The 22,989-nt window shown below is 31.1% G+C and overlaps 1 protein-coding gene across 1 annotated transcript; it reads left to right on the top strand.

Moving 5' to 3' along the window:
- Window positions 1-14,178: 14,178 nt before the first annotated feature.
- Window positions 14,179-15,417, top strand: LOC130673823 (uncharacterized). Its single transcript, XM_057479033.1, has one exon. It carries the CDS (start codon window positions 14,179-14,181, stop codon window positions 15,415-15,417), a length of 1,239 nt encoding a protein of 412 aa, XP_057335016.1.
- Window positions 15,418-22,989: the final 7,572 nt, after the last annotated feature.

Raw genomic sequence — 22,989 nt, 5'->3', positions numbered from 1 at the left:
AAATAAATAGTATTATTATTAATTCGTAGAATTAAAAAAAATAAATACTAATATAAATTTGTAGAATTAAAAAAAAATGCTGACTAAATACTTACATTAAAAAAGAATATAGCGTATTTACTTTTTATATTCAAAAGCTGATCTATTTTACATATTTTTATGTTTGATACTTTCTTTAAAGTGGGAGGTGGGAATAAACAATTTTTTATCAATAATTGATATCTATTAAAGTTTTGTTCATGTTTTCTTTTTTACTATATATATTATTATAATTAATACTTTTATGGTTAAGTATATTATTATTATTGTTTTTAAAAAATGGATATTATAATAATTTAATAATAATTTAATCAAGATGTAGATAAAAAAAAAAATCTTAAATAACTAACTAAAATAACAACCCTGGCGGTTTTGAATCACCCTGGATCCATCGTGATTCCACCCTGTTTCCACTCCCAGGCTGATTTAAAACCGCCAGGGAAGGTAAGATCCAAACAGTTTCGTAAATTTCAAATTGCTCAAAAAAAAAAAAGGAATGAAAAATAAAATGACTATGAAGTAAGAAGTTCTAAAAGCCTTAATTTTTATAAATCTTCATCATCATTATTTTCAAAATGATTGTTTTTCTGAACTTTTTCTTTTTCCATAATGACAATTTTGTTTTTTAAATTATCTATTGTTTGTTGATGATGAAGATTCATCATTTCTGCTTGGGTTCGACTTCTTTTTATTTCATCGAATCTCGCCAGTTTTTCTGTTGCTTCAGCTACATGTTTTTGTAATTCTTCAATTTGATTTTGAAGGTGGAATTTTTCTCGATTTAACTCGGCAATTTTAGAATTTGGATCTTGGCATGATGGGATAGCCTCATCCTCATCCTCTTCGAAAAGTGATTCAAATTCAATCCCCTCATCTTCATTAGGATCAGCAACTCCATGTCTCATCCGGTTCAACAATTGAAATTGTCTATTACGGATCGCTTGAAGTCTTGCTGCCTCTTCTTGATCCCTTCGATAATGAAGATCGTTATCATTCAGATCATCTAGTATCACAGTGTCTGCATCACCAATGTCAACATCATCATTCCCATTAGCGTTATTTTCTTCATCATCATCATCATCTACAATCTCCATCACGACATCACGTGTTGCCCAGTTCCCAACGTTCAAGAAATTATCGCTGTAACGATATCTCCCTTCTGATGGTATTTGATCACCAGGCAGTGCAAACCACCAACAGAAGCGATGGTGAAAAATTCTCAAAATAGTTGTTACCCCAGCGACGGTAATTATTGGCCCGAAATTATAATTTTGGTCTTCAAGCGTATATGGCTCTAGCTGATCCCAAATCATGTCGATCAGCTCTTCATGAGTGTAATTTTCCTCCCATACACGTGGAATTATATAACAATATGTTATAATATTACCCATCTAAAAAAAAAAAAAAAACGTATATGAAAGTCTTAATAATAATAAAATAAAGTTCAATGAGAAAAAAAAAAGAATAAATAATATAACATCCTTACTTTTTTTTGTTGTCAATATTTGGTGTCAATGTTGAAGTATAAAATATCCTGCAACGAAAATATATTAATCATAATTAATTGATTATGACACTTATAAACTCTGCAACCCCACCATAATATTTATTTAAATAATAAATTATTACAAAAGAAAGTTGTATCATGTACAGATACAGTGAACATAAAAAAAAAAAAAATACTTTTAAACAATTGTTATTATATAATTAAATCATCAGTAATTTATTGATTTTAATAATTAGCATCACTCAATCTTATTATAATTAAAACGATCGAATAATAATTTAAACAATTGTTTTCGTTTATGTTCACCACACCCATAGCTATGAGTCTAGACGCCACAATTCTTTTATAATATTTTATTTATATTAAATGATATATTTATAATTACGCGCACACATAAACTTATTTTATTGTTAATTTATATTTATAAATAAATGTAAATATATATATATATATATATATTTAAATATTTAATTATTTATAAAAGAAAAACTTACAAAATGAACGATGTGTACAATATCATCGACGCTTGTCTAGACTTATTCTGGATTTAAGTTTCTTGAGAGATTTTTATCTTCTCAAGTAAACAATTTTTTTGTTATGGTAAAAATCAACCAATCAAAACACTTGTTATATAAAAGATGGAACCTGATTGGTTCGCTTTTGAATGGCGCGCTTGTAAACTTCAGCACGTGCACTTCGGTTAAAAAATGTTAATAAATATTTATTAATATAAATTATCTTAAGATATTATTTTAGATACATCTCTTGATGATTTTAAATATTATTCTTAATCAATCACTTTATTTATATCACATAAAATTGATTTAGAAAAATAATATGTGGGAAATAACTGCCATCTCGCGGGATAAACTAGATGACACAGATCGATACATCCATACTGTTGTCAATTCCGTATACAGTGAATGCATAATGACGGTCAAATAGCCGCCACCTAATGGGATAAACCAGCTACTGAGATTGATGTTAATTCTATACATCTCTATGTTTTCAAATCATAATGAAGAAAAATTAATTAATAATAAACAAATGATATACTTACCTGATCACTATATATTTTTCAAATAACTGGAACTGTTGCACACTTTTGAATAAAATCTTTTTTTGATTAAATTAAAATAATTTTTAACTTATAAAAATCACTTATTAAAATTTGAAATTAATTAACTATTTAATTCCTTAAAATATTATACGTAATTATTTTCCAAGTAACTTTACACTATTTTATAATAATTTAATTTAAATAAGTTAAGTTTGAAAGAAAAAATGTCAGAAATAAAAATTATTCAAGTTGAAAAAACAAAGTCAGAAATTAAAATTTTTTTAAAATTTTATTCAATTATTTAACAACCAATTTTTCATCAATTTTACATTTTGTAAAGCACATAGATATTCACCATTTAATTTACAATGATAATTACAGAAATTACAATCGAAAAATTTATTATTTTTGAGGGCGGGACATTTGAAATCTTCCAGATCGATGACAACTTTATCATGTCCGACTAGATCTTGTACCCATAAAGTTTTTTCACCACCTTTGACATAAATGTACTTGTAATTATTTGTCACATGATCAAAAACTTCATGTAGCTTAGAATATGGTGTCTTTCCAGCATTCCAGGTGATCCCATGATGATTGTGTATGATCCAGGTGTTTTGACGCTGACATTGATGTGGTAGCGATTCCCGATTATATGGTGGTTGAAATAGTGTACATGATAACTCTTCATGCCCTTCGATCTCATGTTGAATCGTAATTGTAGCAAGTTCTTTCACGATAAATTGATTATCGGGTCCTTTGAATCCTTGCACATCTAGTATCATTACCATTTTTATAGCTTGTATCTCAGCAACAGTCAGAGAGCAACTGAAGAATTAATACAGCTCAGCTATTTTTTATTTTATTATTCTCCCCACCACACTATTTTTAATTAATAATCTTCAATTTCATTGGCTGAAAAATATTCTTTGTTTAAGATAATTGCGTAGTAGAATGTTTATTTCTAACTGCGTAGTAGAATATTTATTTTTAGAACATGACTCATCCAGTTCCGAGAAAAAAACTTTCCATTGTTATTTTTATTTTTAACTGCGTAGTAGAATATTTATTTTTAGAAAATGACTCATTCAGTTCCAAGAAAAAAACTTTCCATTGTTATTTTTATTTTTAACTGCGTAGTAGAATATTTATTTTTAGAACATGACTCATCCAGTTCCAAGAAAAAAACTTTCCATTCTTATTTTTATTTTTAACTGCGTAGTAGAATATTTATTTTTAGAACATGACTCACTCAATTCTATTTTTAGATCATAACGACATCTAGTTCAATTTTTAACTGCGTAGTAGATGACGTCAAACTTTCCATCGCGCCATCTAGATCTTAGGTTATGTTGATGCGATCTAGGGAATTTTTGTTCTTTTCTAGGGAATTTTTTCCAGTTTCTAGGGGATTTTTTCCAGTTTCTGGTGATTTTATTTTATAAGGTTGGTACTTTTGAGAAATATGAAATTTTTTACTGCGCAGTTGATGAGTCGCGCCCCACCTATAAATGCACCGCGCGAAAGCATACTTCATTAAAAAGAAGTACAAGTCTCGCAGTGAAGTACATAACTCCGTGTATTCACTCTGTTGATTGTGTGTGAAATTTTTTGTGATATAAAGTTATTCTGATTTTTAATAATCAATATTTCAAGTGATATTTTTTTTTTTTTTTACCAAACTTTTACCATAAAACTTTTGTGCTTAAAAGATTTTTGTGGTAAAAAATTTGTTGATAAGTGATAAAAAAACTCTGTGCTAGAGAAAATTATTATTTTTATAATAATTATTTATAAACAATTGTGAATAAAAATTTTGATTCTTTCTGTGTTAAAGAACTGTTTAGACTTAAAACAGTTATTTTGTGCATTCAAAAACTTTAAACAGAAAAAACTTTCATTAAAATTTCTGATTGTTGGTGATTTATTTTATATCAAAAATATATTTTTAATCGTGTCCACAATTTATTTCTGTGTTAAAGAACTGTTTAGACTTTAAACAGTTATTTTGTGCATTCAAAAACTTTAAACAGAAAATATTTAATCGAGTAAATTAGTGATTGAATAAAAAACAATTCTTTAAAAAATGGCACAAAATGATTTTATTGTGGCGCTTCAGCGTCCAGTAGATTCAATAATTAAATCATTCAATGATTTACACGATCAGCCATTAGCTGAAGAACATTGTCAGAAGTGTTATCAAGTGTGCAGTGATACAATTAATTACTTCAATGAGATCTTGCTAGATCCTAAAATAAATGTTCAAGTCAGGAGAAGTGTACAAGCAAATATTGTACTTTTATACTGGTATGCTGACCAATTTGCACAATTGAGTGGTGAAGTAACTGGTGGTGATTTGCGTGCAAACCGACGTCTCATCAAGTGGCAAGATCTTGAAAATGCATTCTCAAATAACATCAGATCAGGATGTGTGGTGAATCAAGCCCATACAGATCTTCATACTTTTCTTGATGATGCTCAAGATCTTATAATTGAAAAAGTTGACAATATGCTCAGAGATCTTGCTGGGCTTAAAGTAAATGTTGAATTGATTTGCAAATTTAGAAATGTAAAAGCCGAAAATGTCATTGAAGAAACAAAGACATTCAACACCAAGAGCCGAGAAATTTTACATGCAACATCTCTTGCTACTTGGTATAAAGATCATGTCAATGATAAATTATTGAAGAAAGTTGAGGAATTCAATCAAAAAGACTCTGGGTGGAGTTTAATTGAAATCCACAGTTTGATCATTACGATGTCAAGATATGCGCCTCTTCAAGCTGGAGATTCAACGTTTGTGGAGCTACCCAAGGACATACAATCGAAAAAAGCAGTATTAAATATTCAGAATTTTGATGAACACTGTTTTCTATGGAGTGTTGTAGCAGCATTATATCCTGCTAATAGTAATCCTGTGAAAAAAACATCATATCCTCACTTCAGCTCTATATTAAAATATGAAGGTATAAAATTTCCAATCACTTTAAATGATATACCAAAATTTGAAAAATTGAATAATTTATCAATTAATGTCTACGGTATCGAGTCAGAATTTTGTAATAAAAAATCCGAAAAAAGTACAATAATTCCATTATACTTAAGTAAACTCATAGCGTCTGATGAAAAAGTTATTCATCTCTTAATGGTACAGCAGAATATTAAATTAAATAAATCAGATTTTGATATTAAAAATTTTCAACCTAAATTTCACTTTGCTTTAATCAAAGATCTTTCACGTCTAGTTAAATCTCAAGTTTCCAAGTCAAACAGCAAATTATTTTTTTGTGATCGATGCTTGAATCATTTTAAATATGTTTATTCGTATGAAAATCACAAAGCTGACTGTTTTAAAATAAATAAAGTCCATATGACATTTCCAAAGGAAAAAGATCAAATTTTAAAATTCAAAAACTATCAATACAAAGACACGGTACCGTTTGTTGTGTATGCAGACTTGGAATGTACACTAGAAAAAACCCCAGGAGATGATGAAACTCAAAAGCATGTTCCACACAGTGTAGCATTCTATCAACATTGCAGTTATGATAATAAATTATCTAAATTTGAATTAAATCGTTCAAAATTTTGTATTGGGTGGTTTATTTTAAAGTTGGAAAAATTAGCAATTGAATACGAAAGATATTTAAAAAATCCTATACCGATGAAACCACTCACCAAACAGCAGCAAGAGACACATGATCAGGCAACTGTTTGTCATATTTGTGAAAAAACGATCACTACAAATACCGACAAGTGTTATGATCATTGTCATTTCACTGGTAATTATCGCGGCCCAGCACATATATCTTGTAATGTCAATTATCCGAAGTCTCATGTTATTCCCATAGTCTTTCACAATTTATCAGGCTATGATTCACATTTTTTAATTAAAAGTTTAGCTACATTAATTAAAGGTGATGTAACTCTGCTACCAATTAATAAAGAAAAATATATATCTTTTACAAAATCGATTGAAAATACTTCAGTGACATTACGTTTCATAGACTCATTCAGATTTATGGCATCTAGCCTTGAAAAATTAGCTTCAAATCTTGGTGATGATGAAAAGCTTATAACGAAACTTCACTATCCCGATCCAGATGAATTTAAATTAGTTACGCGTAAAGGTATATTTCCATATGAATATATATCCAGTGTTGATAAGCTTAATGACAAACAATTGCCTGATCAAGTATCATTTTTTTCAAAATTAATGAATGAAAGTGTCTCTGATGAGGATTATTTCTTTGCTCAGCTAGTCTGGAACAAATTTAACATCAACACACTAGGAGAGTACTCAGATTTATATCTTAAAACTGATGTACTTCTTTTAGCAGACGTCTTTGAAAATTTTAGACAAAGCTGCTTCAAAACTTACAGCTTAGATCCATTACACTATTATACAGCTCCTGGTCTGTCTAATGATGCTATGTTAAAATACACTGGTGTGGAACTTCAGCTTTTAACTGATCCTGAAATGGTACTTTTTATTGAAAAAGGCATCAGGGGTGGGGTATCTCAGTGTACAAACCGATATGCTGCTGCTAATAATCGGTACATGGGTGAGGACTTTGATCCAAGCAAAGCTGAATCATATTTAATGTATTATGATGTAAATAATTTATACGGTGCAGCTATGAGTATGTCACTACCGACAGGTTCATTTGAGTGGGTGGAAAATGTAGATGATGATGTAAATAAATTTTTAAATGATAATGATGATAGTGTAGGATACATTTTAGAAGTAGATTTAAGTTATCCAGAGGAGTTACATGAACTTCACAAGGACTTGCCCTTGTGTCCTGAGCACTTTGTTCCGCCAGGATCCAAACACTCAAAATTATCAACAACTTTGCATGATAAAAAAAATTATATAATACATTATAAAAATTTAAAACAATGTCTAGAATTAGGATTAAAATTAACAAAAGTCCACAGAGTACTGCAATTCAAACAATCAACTTGGCTCAAAACTTATATTGATAAAAATACTGATTGTAGAAAATTAGCAAAGAATGAGTTTGAAAAAAATTTTTACAAACTGATGAACAACGCTGTATTTGGTAAGACTATGGAAAATGTAAGAAAGCATAAAGATGTACAATTAAAAACTGAATGGGAGGGTAGATATGGCGTCAAAGAATTGATATGTAAGCCAAATTTCCATAGTCTTACCATGTTTGATAAAGATATGGTAATTATTGAGATGAAGAAAGTAAAAGTCTGTTTTAATAAACCTATCTATGTGGGCTTTTGTATTTTAGATTTGTCTAAAACATTTATTTATGACTTTCATTATAATTATGTAAAAAAGAACTTTAAAAATGATGAGTCTAAATTGATGTATACTGACACCGACAGTCTCATCTATCATTTTACTGTGCCAGATGTCTATAAAATCATCAAACGTGACATCTCCAAGTTCGACACTTCTGACTACCCCGCGGATAATATTTATGATATACCATTAGTCAATAAGAAAGTCCTGGGTCTGATGAAGGATGAGAATAATGGTGGAATCATGACTGAATTCACTGGACTCAGAGCTAAATTATATGCATTCAAGACATATAAAAATGAAAAGGCCAAAAAGCGAGCAAAGGGTGTAAAAGGTCCAACTTTGCGAACAATCACGTTTGATGATTTTATGCAATGTTTAAATAATCATGTAAATTTAACAAAAAAACAATATTTAATTAAGAGCGCAAAACATAATGTAAAAACGATTGTACAAAATAAAATAGCATTAAGTTGGGCTGATGATAAGCGTCAGCTCATTGACGGCAGCCATGACACCCTACCATGGGGCTATAGAAGAATTGTAGATGATGATGATGATGAGACAATAATTAAAAAAAGAAAACTTATGTAAATAGTTGTAAATAAAAAGAAAACTTATGTAAATAGTTGTAAATAAGAAAAAACTTATGTAAATAGTTGTAAATAAAAAAAAAAGATAACTTATGTAAATTATTTCTAAGTTTTTGTAAAATTAGTTTTAAGGTTTATAAATAAAAAAATGTGTGTATACAATTAAAAATTTTGTTTTTATTTATTAGAATATAAGATTACATAATAAGTTTTTTACAGGTCTGATTTATCAATCCAGGTATTGTGAGAGCTGTCGAAGCCGAGCCACTTTACATATAATTTATTTCCACGTTTTTTTATAATTTTTTCTATTAGATAGACATCTGGATGCTTGACTTTGCTGAGTTCTTCAACATAAAATCCACCTTCAATTGGCTTATCCTGATAGTCTACAAGTTTGTACGTTGTTGGATTTGTATTCTGCACTGTTTTGATTGTAAAAATTTCAGTGGTCCAGTTGGGTGTGTAGCCTTTTTCAAATACATGTTTGTACTTGCTGATTCGAACTTTGTCTCCAACTTTGAATTTATTTTTTCGCGCTTGCCGCTGAGCTTGAAGAGGTTTGTATATTTTTTCAAATATCTGCTTCTCATTTTTAGCAGTTACATCAATAGGTTCCAGTTGAATAGTACGATGTTTTCTAGTATTATATTTGTGTATCAAATCTTCCAATATATCAATCCATTTATAGGTACCACGAGCAGTGAATTGACGCCACATGTTATTCTTGAGTGTTCGATTAAAACGTTCACATATTGATGCCTTCAAGTTGCTGAATGTTGAGTACATGTTGATGTTTTTACGTTCCATCAGTTCTTGAAATTCTTTATTGTAAAATTCTTTGCCTTGGTCAACATGCAGATTTTCTGGTACACGTCCTTGTTGAAATATAGATTTCATTGCACTAGTGACATCACTGCCACTTTTACTTTTAATCGGTACAGCCCAAGCATACTTTGAAAAAATATCTATGACAGTTAGCAGGTATTTGTTTCCTTTATTAACTGTTGCATAAGGAATCATTTCAACTAGATCAGCTTGCCAAGTTTCATCAAGTGCTCGTATGTCAACATGACGACGTTGGTAATTTCTGCGTGCTGGTCTGTGCAACTCATATGCTATTACTGATTTTTTGTCCTCCATTGTCAACAAAAATTTTAGCTTCCAGTTCTTTTATTCTCTGTGTATTTCTACTGATTAAGTCTTTTTGTGACTTCATACGTTTTATTTTAACTTTTAATTCTTGATTTTCTTTTCTAAAAAGCGTTACAGCAGAGTCCAGTGTAACCACTTGAGAGTGCAAGTGTGAAATGATCTCTGACTGATCATTCCTCATACTATCATACAGTAGCGACAGCTCTTTGTGTACAAGATCACGTGTAAATTTTACAGTTGCTGCATCACTGTCTTCAGCTGGTTTGCCAACATGACACAGTCTCTTGCTCTCAACATCATACTGTCCATCAACAGTTATTTGAAATCCTCGTCCAGGTGGTCCTGGTGGTCCACTGATTGCAGCACCAGTTGGTAGCGAACGTCCAAAAATATCGATACTCATTTTTGCTCTTTTCACTTCAACAGTCAGCAAGTAAATGATATAAATTTGATGCAGTGGCTGCTAATAAATAATTCCTGCTTCTCGTAGCTCTTCGATAATTGATATGATTTCATTGGTGTGACTTGGATTCCCAGCTGCTTGAGATGCCATGAGTAAACGAAGACGGTCAACTAGTTCATTTGGATCATCCCAGTAGACATAATCCATACGAGCTTTTTTCTTTTTCGCAATCATAAAATCAGGTAATCCTTTACCTCTTGATAAATTTGCATTTTTAGCAAGAAAATCAGCAATATAATTATTATACTTGATTGTCGAGTCTTCATAAAAACTACTATCTGGCTTATAATTTTTTCTATGAGCATTTGTCATCTTTATAATTTCAAGATATTTATTTTTATCATTCTGTGTGACTTTCGAATCATCAGGTGATTTTTTAAATAATAATTCCAATAAACCAGGAGTCACTGAGTAATTTTTATTTTTTATATTAATCATAGTATCATCAAAAGTTATTTCAGAATCACCAATGTAAAAATCATTGTAACATCGACGGACACCATATCTCATATCAATATCTTTACTTTTTTTATACACTTTAGATAAATAAGATTTTATTTCACTGCTAGCTGACTTAGCAGGGGTACTTGATGCAGCAGGGGATATTTGTGTTTCTTCCAGAGTCCCGCTTCTATCTTCAGAGATGATACTGTTATATTTACTTGCATCATCAAGTTCTGTATTATTATTATTCACAGTTGAATTATTTTCTTCTTCAACTTCAGACTTGACTTCTTGTTTGATTTTAGATGATTCGACTAGACTCTGCAGAGGTGTAACAATAGGCTTGAACATTTCACCCATTGCCTTCTCAGCTGTGTCTTTACCCAACTTGAGCATTCTGTGCTTCCGTCGGATAGCATCACTAGCCTGAGATATCTGATGTAAGACATCTCGTTGCTTTGAAAGTTCTTCAGTCTTCATGTTGATGCGTCAGAGTTCACTTAATCTCTGATTGCTGTTCGTCAAGTACAAGTTAATTTATACTAATAAAACAGTCAAATCCTTTTCTATATCTTCCACTATTTAGCTCACTGTCTTTGTCAATCACTACAAACCCATATTTACCACCATCATTCCAACATGCTGAACACAAGTCTTTGAATAAATTGTATGACATGTCAGTATTTACATGATCATCATACACATGTCTCAAGTTCATCTCATCTTGACGAAAGAGAACTATAAAATTTGCATTGTCACGTATCAAATGTTTAGGGATCCGTGTGTAAGTCTGACAGAGATAAAAACTGTCAACATCTTTGTGTCGACCCATGCAAAAATATGCTCTGATATGATCTTGTTTTTCACAAGCAACATCATCAAATATCATCAATGAGTTTGGTTTTGCATCTTCAGGTTTCAGTACTTCTTCGTGCTCGTTGAATGTAAAAAATTCAATACCTTCTATTGGTTTAAGTAGTGATTCTAAAAATTTATATTTCGGTTGATTTAGAGATTTTGAGTAGAGATAAATATTATCAAATCTCAAGCCGTTGGGGTGTATGATGAGTGACAGCAGAGCATTTGTTTTTCCACAATTTGATGGACCACAAAATATAGCGCGTACACTGTTTGGCAATAAAGCGCCGTGTCTTTTAACTTTTTTCACTCCTGTACCTTGAACAATTTGATCAAAATTTATTACTGGCAACTTGGCCTCTTGACTTTTAAACTCCATGTTGACAGTTTCCGGTCACAACAACAACTCACTCAGTGAACTATAAGTACCAGGTTTTATAGGATTTTCAGTCAGTCATGATGCTGCTACTATGGAGAGCAGATGTGTGAATACTAGTGGTAAAGGTTTTGTAAACAGTATAATTAATAAGCTGCCATTTGAACTACATATACCTGGATACCAGTACTGTGGACCAGGCACAAAGCTAGCCAAGAGATTAGCTCGTGGTGATCCTGGAATTAATCCACTGGACGCTGCGTGTAAAGAACACGATATTGCATACTCGTATAATCGTGAAAATTTGGAAGCACGTCACGAAGCTGATCAAATACTTGCTGAGAAGGCGTGGCAACGTTATCAAGCAAAAGACGCTGGTATTGGTGAAAAAGCTGCTGCGTGGAGTGTAAATAAAATCATGAAGATGAAAAGAAGATTCGGTATGGGGCTGAAGAAGAGAACAGCTAGCAAGAGAAAGCCCAGTAAGAGGAAGACCAGCAAGAGAAAGACTAGTGTAAAAAAGCAAGTAGCACTAAGACAAGTTGTTATAGCTGCCAAAAAGTCCATGACTTCTGGTGGTGATCCAATCAAAACAGCATTGAAGGGTGCTCGTCAGGCAGTTAAAAAATCTGGTGGGAAAAAAAATATTAGGTTGCCTCGAATTTTACCAGTTCCATCTAAAGTTGGTGGTATACTACCATTTTTAATACCACTTTTTGCTGGCTTGAGTGCCACAGGAGCTTTAGCTGGAGGCGCTGCTGGTATAGCAAAAGCTGTAAATGATGCAAGTGCTGCTAAAAATCGATTGAATGAGAGCAAACGTCATAATTTGCAAATGGAACAAATATCCATGGGTAAAGGCTTATACTTGAAGCCTTATAGGCGTGGTATGGGCTTATACTTGAGACCATATCCAGTAGGCAGAGGATGCAAGTCAAAAAACAAGTAGAGCTACCACATCGAGCACTCACAAACATCGACTTACTAAAGTACGCTAAAGCTCTAAAAATTCCAAACTTTCGTAGTGTTTTTATGAGAAACGATTTACATGAAACTGGACCGAGAAAAAATGAATCAGCTATTATTAATCTTGATGATAAACATGGACCTGGTACTCACTGGGTTGCATACAAGAAAAATAATGATAGAGTTACTTATTTTGACAGTTTTGGTAATTTACAACCACCACAAGATCTTATGGAATATCTCGATGTTGGTAGCGTGAAATATAATCACAAAAGATATCAGGATTTTAATACAATTATATGCGGACATCTATGTCTCAAATTTCTTACTGGACAACTATAAATTGATGTGACTTTGTATACAACACATCAGTCATGGCTGAGTCATTCACATTAACACTGACAGGATCTTCATCCGAGTTGGAGGCTAACTACTTCCCTCCAATTGAATTATCATCAGCTAAAAATTATGTTCTGGGACTTGTAGAGTTATTAACATTTAATTCAATACCCAATATTGATGTGGGTGCTAATAAATTCTATGTCTCTTATCCTGTGGATAATATTGATATCGAAAAAATTGATACAAATAATGTTGATAATAATCTTGATGAGAAAAAAATAGTCAAGAAAAAAAGAGCTAAGAGAAATGCTGCAATAATTACAAAGTTTGATGACAATATCTCAGTGACGGAAAAGAATATAGAAGCTGAAAAATATGAAACTATTGAAGAGAGAGTCTTGACGATACCAACAGGAAGTTACGAGATAAATGACATTGAAAAATATATTCAAAAGAAATTACGAAGACTCAGCATCAACATCAAAGCCAATAATAATGAATTGAGAAGTGAGATAAAATGTGATCAATTTATAAATTTTACACCTCAAGATTCTATTGGTCGGCTATTGGGATTTACAAATCGGAAGCTGATGCCACATAAAACTCACTCATCAGATTTACCGGTGAAGATATTAAAACTCAATGCTCTGAGAGTTGAGTGTAACATCACGTCTGGTGCTTACATAAATGAACACAAAGTTCACACTATTCATGAATTTTTCCCAAGTGTACCACCAGGATATAAGATTGTTGAATTACCATCACACGTCATTTATCTACCGATCGCCGTACAAGCAATACAAAATCTCAGACTGAGAATTGTAGATCAAGACGGAAAACTGGCTAATTTCAGAGGTGAAATGATAACCATAAGACTGCATATAAAGTCTATAAAATAATGGGTATCGTGTATGAAACAAAAAGTGGTGCTGGGTATAAAACGACAGCAACATGGTCAAGCAACATCAGTCACCGAGTACCTCACAAGGTGTTAACACATCAGAACGCTCAGTTTCTTCAGAGCCTAGGACTAAAATTACGTGGAAAATTAAGAAAATAAAAATTTATTTTTGCTGTTTAACGTGTACACGACCATGGCAGCGGAAATCTTAAATATTCAACGACAAATCATTTTTGATGAGTCGATTGCACACTATGAAGCACATGCTCATATCCCGTATGCTTCATCAACATTCAACAACAGCGATGAAATAAGAATTACCGTTCAACATCAAGATTTATGTCTACTTCCAAGTAAAAGTACACTGCATATGTATGGAAAATTTACAAAATCTGATGGTACAGCTGTAAGTGCAACTACTCACATGGTAAACATGACAGTATGTCATATGTTTGAAGAAATACGCTACGAGCTCAATGGTGTTGAGATTGATCGTAATAAAAATGTCGGCATCACAAGTCTCATGAAAGGATATACATCACTGAGTCCAGCTCAACAAAATACACTCGAGAACTCAGGCTGGATTATGGATGAAGCTGTAAACAAATTACACAATGACAATGGCTACTTTGATGTATCTATACCACTGAGTCTCCTGCTTGGATTTGCTGAAGATTACCATAAAGTTGTCATCAACGCAAAGCATGAATTGATTTTAATAAGATCAAATTCCGATTTGAATGCATACATTGTGGCTACACCTGCTGCAGGAGCTCATGCTGAAGCTGTTAAAATTACACTGCAAAAAATCGAGTGGATTGTACCATATGTGACTATGGCTGATAAACAAAAAATTGAAGCTCTGAATTATATTACAAGTGATCCAGCTATCTCAATCAGTTTCCGAGCTTGGGAGCTGTACGAGTATCCACTATTACCTAATACTTCGAAGCACATTTGGGCAGTCAAAACATCTACGCAGCTTGAGAAACCACGTTTTGTAATCCTCGGATTTCAAACAGCAAGAAAAAATGACGCAACTAAAAATGCCAGCGGATTTGATCACTGCAACATCAGAGATATAAAATTATTTTTAAACTCTCAGAGTTATCCTTATGGGAATTTAAACCTCAACATTGCAAACAATCAATATGCTCTGTTGTATGATATGTATATAAATTTCCAAATTTCATACTACAACAAAGAACCTGAGCCACTGCTGACAAAGAAAAAATTTTTGGAACAAGCACCACTGTATGTTATCGATTGCTCGAAACAATACGAATCGATAAAATCTGGACCAGTGGACATTCGTCTGGAATTTGAATCTACAAATCAATTTCCTGGGCAGACATCAGCTTATTGTCTCATTATACATGATCGCATAGTCGAGTATAATCCTATAAGCAGCATCGTACGAAAACTAATATGAAGACTGTTAAATTTAATCCAACGCCAACCATACATTACATGTATGTATGGAGATTTGCACACGAGCAAGCAAGAAGAGGCGAATGGGAACAAGCAGCAAGAGATCGAGAACGATTTAAACAAAGAATTAATAAATTAAATATAATTATTGAACCTGTATTAATTAATAAACTTACATTTATAAATGAATAAACTTTTTTATATTGATATATATTGTTTTTTATTACTTATAACCTAAAAATACATTTAAGTCTTACATAACCTTTTTTTATTTCACATAATCTCAAATACATACGAAACTATAGTATTTTTTCTTAACCTAAAAATATACATTTTTCAGTCTTACATAACCTTGAATATTTTTTTTTTGACATAACCTCCAATACATAATAAACTATAGATATTTTTCTTAACCTAAAAAAAATACATTTTTTAGTCTTACATAACCTCAAATACATAATAAACTATAGATATTTTTCTTAATCTAAAAATATACATTTTTTAGTCTTACATAAACTATAGTCTTTTAATCTTAACCTAAAAAGTACAATTGCGACAATCTTTTCTGAATGGATATGCAAGGCTATCAGGGATATCGTCATAGAAAAGAGAATGATCCCGACACCTTTGATAGCCAATCAATTTTTCATTATTTTGTAATCGTTCCGGTAGTTTGTGCCAAGCGAAATCGATTTGTTGGGTTGCATTTTCAATGATAAATGCAACATCAAGACATGCGATATCTTCATTATCCATACACAGTAAGTTCCCCAACTGATTGAATATCTGAACCGACTTTTCATAAGTTGGTTGGTTTCCATAACAAGTCCAAAACCACTTCTTGAAAAATTGAACATTTTGATATGCACATGAAGAATAAAACTTTTTCTTATGATAAACATGGTATGGGCAGCGATGTTTTGGAAAATCATAAGCATCAAATAGAGAAAAATGTCTCAGTTTTTCCATATCAATTATAGGTACAACAGAGTCAATTAGATCATCAAGCCATTTTTTCTTTCGTTCACCTTGAACGTAAAAGTAACGTGCATTTTTTACCAAAATATCTAGATTTTCTTTCAATGATTCATATGGTTGCACACCAGATGTCCATGAAATTGAATGTTGAAGTCCACAATGATCAACACTTTTTTGCATTACTGCAACATCGATCTGATCTAAAGGTGGTTCGAATAACCAATGTTCACATTGCACACGTTTATATGGATTGACTTTAACAGAAATATCACTAGCACAAAGTTCTTTTATCACAAATCTACCATCAGGCATCTCAAAACCCACAAAATCAATTATTAGTTCCATTATTGCGGTTTGTTAGCTTTGAAAAATGACTTAGTTAATATGAGTGTGATTTCATGACACGCTTCTTCGTAATTTTTGCGATCATTAAAGTTTAATAATAATTCTTTCCAATGAGAAAGTTGTAAGTTGATTTCTTTCCTTCGAATAGCCAATTCTTTGTTTCTTTCCTCATTCGCTTTCATAAAATAATAGGAATCTGGGATAGCGTCGTTGTTGTTGTCACCGTAGTCATCAAAAATATCACTTTCGCTGCTTATATCCTCAAACTCGATTTGGGCATCGTGGGTACACTCATCAGTGCATACATGAAGTCTGTAACAGTTAACGATTGAATATTTATAGTTAAGTTATTAAAAAAAAAAATAATTTTTGAAATAATAATTCTTACTTACTTTGAACCATGAGGACCCATTTTTATGATTTCCTAAGTATACGTAATTGTAGTTTTTCCGTTTTTTCACTGATTTCAAGCAGATTCTTCGCTAACTTTCTTTTTTCAGCACAGCCTGGACACGATACTTCTCGCGCACTTTCAATAATTTCAATATTTTTGTCAAATGCAATTACATCATTGATGAATTTACCAATATCCTCAGGAGGTATGTCACCAAATAACGATTCAATAATATCGTCAAGATTATCGGTGTACGGTCGGTTATGTAAGAGAAAAATTCTTTCACTTTCACTGAATTTATTATCCATTTGCACAAGCTGTTAACTAGAACGTTTCTCGATGTAGACTGACTGCTGCTGCGAGCTCTCGAGCTCAGCGCTCAGCTCATTTCCCCCCACTCTAGCTCAAAAACAAGTTCAAACCTGTTAGATGACGTCATCTACTACGCAGTTAAAAATAGAAAGTTTTTTCTCGGAACTGGATGAGTCATCATCTAAAAATAAATATTCTACTACGCAGTTAAAAAATAAAAAAGAGGGGAGGGGATCTCACGTCTAACGCGAGCTCAAAATGGCGGAGATGAGCTCAAAGCGAGCTCAAAATGGCGGGAATGAGCTCAAAATGGTCCCAGATAAGCTCAGGCGGTAAAATAGGTCCCAGATAAGCTGAAGTGATAACAATTAGCGTCAAAATGATGTCAAAAAAGGCCCCAGATAAGATCAAATGACGTCAAAAGGCCGCAGATAACCACACCAACAGTCGATATATTGTCGACAGTCGATAAATTATCGACAGTCGATAACCAACAGTCGATAACTTACCATCCGCCAATCGATAACTTACCGTCCGTCGGTACAACAGATCATGCCCATCTTGCCCCGTTGTATCCAGAACTCCCCCTGTCTATCTACTGACTATCAACTTGTTGTATCATCCTTGAACCAACCATACTAATTTCATCAATGATAATAAGATTTAGATCTTTTAATTTTGCATACAAAGTATTCCGTGTACTATGGCTTAAAGGAATAAGTTCGGTAGAACATTTATTTGATGGCAATATAAAACTCGCATGTAAAGTTGTTCCTTTTATTCCAAACGCTGCTTTTCCAGTTGGAGCACATAGAAGGATTTTAGTTGATTCTAAATTGTTGGACTCAAAATTAAAAAAACGAAGAATAGTTTGATATATTGCTTCAATTAATCGAAATTTTCCTACACCTGCTCCACCTATCACACAATGATAAAATGGCAAAGATTTAGTTTTGAAACGATGTAATAAATGTAGTAAAAAATTTCTTTGTTTTTCATTAAGGTAGTACTACCAGTTTTAGAATTGACGGTAAGAATTTAATGAAACTTGGCATATTGGTACTTTGTAATATCATAATTAAGCAGTTAAATTTTTGGAGGCCTACAGAGCACTGAAAAAAAGATATTAATATTTATAAATTTTTGCGTTTAACATTGATCCTTATGGGAAATCACAGACTTTATTTTATTTCATAAAACTGGACGTTGAGATTTCTATAATTTTGGTATCAATAGAAAGAGAAAAATTGATTGAATATTATGTGCAAATAAAACCATAAACTCAGAACCTGTGATAAGAACAATTAATAAATGATTGAGAAAAAAGTACTAGTCGACTTAAATGTGGCAACGCCGCAGAAAAGGTTAGGACGCGCGCGAAATTCAAACATGCACTAATGCAACTGATAATTAGTGTAAAAATAAACAAATGTATGCGCAATAGATTTCCGCGCATAAACTCATATGTTGAGTGAAACAGAATGTATTTCTATCTCTAGTTTTTATGCGGCGTTGCCAAATGAAAATACTACTCTAGCCAAATTACACATAGCACTAATTTGACATCTGTGGTAACGATAGTACTACCTTAAGGGAACAAACTACATTGATATAATTTTCTTCGTCAATTAGGTGTGGAATTGATACATAGTATACATCTTTATTTTCATTAGAATTTGCTATTTAATTTGAATCATCGTTCATATCAATAGCTATATCTCCTTCTTTAGTAGTATCATTAAATACTTCTAAATTTTTAGGCTTACATTCATTGATATCATTTTCGTTATCTGATTCATTAATTTGAGTTTGTGCTTCTTTCAATAAATTTTCTATGTTTTCATTGTATACATATTCCGATCTATTTTCTATAATTAAGTTTTTATTTTCTAAAAATAACTTAGCAGCTGAAACAATCATTATATGTTCATCTCGCCATGGCATAAATATCATAACATTTTCTCTAATAAAGTCTTCATCATCAATTTTTTCATTATAGTTAATAAATCTGATTATTTTAGATTTTTTCCTTTTTTGGATGTAACCTGAGTTATCGTTAAGTTTTAAAGGATGACTATTTTCTACGAAATCATCATTATCACTTTCTCCATTACTATCGATTTTATTTGTTTTATTATAATTTTTAGTAGAATAATTATACCAAGCTACAAATGATGCAAGACAAATATTCTCTAATTCATGTGGACGATGCATATAATGGTCTAATATATCTTTAATGTAAAAATCCTTAGAATAGGAACACAATTCTTGAAGATCTTTCTTAGATTTAACTATTTTAATTCTATTTTCTGGGTGATTCGTGTTAATAAATACACACTGCCTTGAACACTTTGACAAAGGTAATGCTAAAATGTAATAAACTGCTTCTTGAGAACCAAATTCACTAGCTTTTAAAAATTCATTTGCAATTAATCTTAACTGTTCTTTTATTGTATAATTTCCCTTTTTGACTTCATTTACAACATTATACATTGATCGTGAAAGACCAGAAATCGATTTGTTTAAATAATTTAATACATAGCTTGCACATGAGTACATATCTAATATAAATTGTACATCCATATTTGCGGAATGTAGTTTCAATATTTCTTGATTGTAAGAATTAATCATACATTCTTCTGGATTTCTACGCAACATAACTGTTGGACGATTTAATCCACTACGGATGATCTCTATATACGAATTATTAGTTAATTTAATTATCTTCAGCATTTCTTCTATTGTAACAGTAACTTCTTTTTTAACGTTATCTTCTAAAAATTTCTGAATATCATCACGAACTTTTTTTAATTGATTTTTCTGTTCTTTTTCTACGTTAGATAACGGTTGTAAAATAGATGTTTTAACACGTGATAAATTTATCGATTAAATTTATAACATCTGAATTATTTTCATTTTCATCATCATACTTAGGTGCATTCTCAAGCCATAATAAACAATGAACATGAGGAGAACCTCTTTGTTGGAACTCAATTCGATAATAAAAACCAACAATATTATATTTTCTGAAAATACTATTTTTTTCTTTCATTACTTTAAATACTTCTCTTATCCTATAATCAAAATATCTCGCTACTGTTACTGGGTCACTATTAATTAACCTAGCTTTTTCCTTGTACTCTAGTTTTTCTGCTTCTTCTAAAGTAATTTCTTGATCATCAACTACTTTTTTAAAAATTTTATTAACTCAGGCCATTTAGTTTCTGCTGCTGACAATGTAAAAAAAATGGTTGGTTGACCTCTTTGCCTGAGTAATGCAAAAACATTTTTTTTTATCTTCCCAAAATGATGGTGATCCACGATCATGAGATAGAAATTTGAATCCATTATCATTTAATTCCATTGATTTGATTTTATTTTCATCGAGCATATCTTCTACTGTTAAATCAGATTTCATTTTATTTTTTCGTAAACAAAAATTCATACTTGAAGCAATTTTTGACGTTCTAAGTTTTAATGCGGAAAAAAATAATTTAGTAATAGTAGCACATCTTCGATCTGATTTCATTATTTCAGATTTAATCCAATTTTAATATGTTATTTTTTCAGGTTTTTCGATCAATTTGCCTCCATAAATTTTAATAAAACTTAACGCTTCAGTAAATTCGTCAAATAGTGAAACTGGTATTTGTCCATCACCGGGAGCAAAAACAATAGCTTGGGTCATTAAAAGAGTTGATTCGTCTTCTATATTTATAGGTTCTTCATCTTCAGAACTACTATCATCAGATAAATTATTATAATTATCATCAATATCATTAACGAGAATGTCATTATCATTTTTGCTGTCATCAATACTCCTGTAATTATAATTTCCATTCTCATTGAATATTGAAAAATTGTTCATATTTTTATCTCTATGAAAATCTAATTTTATCTTACAAAATTTATAAACTTCAGAGTTTTTTAATACCATTGCTGCTTTTTTGATTACTTGAGGTCGAACGTTTTCAAACATAACATTAGATTTAAAGCATTTTTTTCTTCGAAAACATATAGGAATAATCATCGCTTCAGACTGCATTCTTGGCAGAATATTAACGGAGGTTTCAACGTCTGTTGGTACATTAACAGCTCGACCTTTAACTAAGTATTGACCATCATTAATAACGGCTCTGATCGTCATAAAAGGAATTCATGGACATATGAATCTTTCTTCAAGATCAGTTAATTTTAAGATTTCATTAGGTATTCATGGAAATTTTAATTCGTCATGATACATGGACAAATTCGGGATTTTGTTATTTTTTATTGCTTTCTCGCAATTTGCGCATAAAAATCCGATAGTGGAGTCATCTATCATTTTACAAATCAAATGTATTTTTGATAAATCGTAATGTTTCAAATCACTTTTTTTAAAAAATTTAACTGATGATCTAAACCACAAACGACAACAAGAAGAACACACATATATTGGACCTTCTAACTTTAATAAATTGAATCTATCAAATAGTGTTTGACGTCGTAAATTTTCATATTTTTCATTTTTCAAGAATTTACATTTAGAAACTCGATTTATATGGATTTTTCTCAATTGTTGGTTTTTTAATCGGTTTTTTTGATAAGTCTTCAAACTGTCATTATGTATTTCTCTTTTTCTTTTATCCATCAATCTTTTAGATTGACAATCCTTATTAATTTGGTTATGACTTTTTCTTTTAATGCCACAACTTAATCGTTTTCTTTGTAATACTTTAGATCTTTTTTGGTGTAATTTCAATCGTTCTTCATTTTTCAATCTTTTAATTTTAGCGACTTTCAATCTTTTTCGATGTAATTTTGATTGTTCTTTATCTTGTAATCTGTTAACTTGAGAGATTTTCAATCTTTCACGGTGTAATCTTAATTTTTCTTTATTTTGTAATCTGTTGGTTTGAGAAATTTTTAATCTTTCATGGTGTAATTTTAATTTTTCTTTATCATGTAGTCTATTGGTTTGAGAGATTTTCAATCTTTCATGATGTAATTTTAATTGTTCTTTATCAAGTAATCTGTTTTTTTGAGAGATTTTCAATCTTTCGCGATGTGATTTCAATTTTTCTTTAACTTGTAGTCGTTTATTTTGATATATTTTTTATTTATTATTATGAATTGTCCTTAAATTATGATCCTGTAATCTATTTTTTTTATTTATTCTTAATCTTTCTAAATGATTTACATAATAATTATTATCTGTGAGATTAATTTTTTGATAATTTTTATTTTTTTGTTTGTATTCCAATGAATTGTAATAATTTTTCATTCTTTCTTTATGCATTGTTAAATATAATACGACATTATTTTCTTCTGTTTGACAATTTTCAATATTATCTATATTATTACATTCGTTTCTTTTCTTCAGTTCATATTCCTTTTTTTTTTTTTTTTGTAGGTTGATCATTACTTGTGCGTTTCAATTTTGGCATTTCGAATTTTTTATTTTTAAATCGGAGATAACTTAAACGGGATATTGACTTTAATATAATATGTGATCAGTTTTGAGATCTGGCCTTAATATGATGATAGGTTGACAGCATCAGATTA

The sequence above is a fragment of the Microplitis mediator genome, chromosome 8, assembly GCF_029852145.1.
Source record: "Microplitis mediator isolate UGA2020A chromosome 8, iyMicMedi2.1, whole genome shotgun sequence".
Classification (NCBI taxonomy): Eukaryota; Metazoa; Arthropoda; class Insecta; order Hymenoptera; family Braconidae; genus Microplitis; species Microplitis mediator.
Note: the sequence above shows the minus strand (reverse complement) of the source record. Positions and strands in the feature narration are given on the sequence as shown.

Bases quoted from the DNA above. Each gene is read 5' to 3' on its own strand.
- LOC130673823 (XM_057479033.1), top strand. From the start codon at position 14,179: ATGGCAGCGGAAATCTTAAATATTCAACGACAAATCATTTTTGATGAG.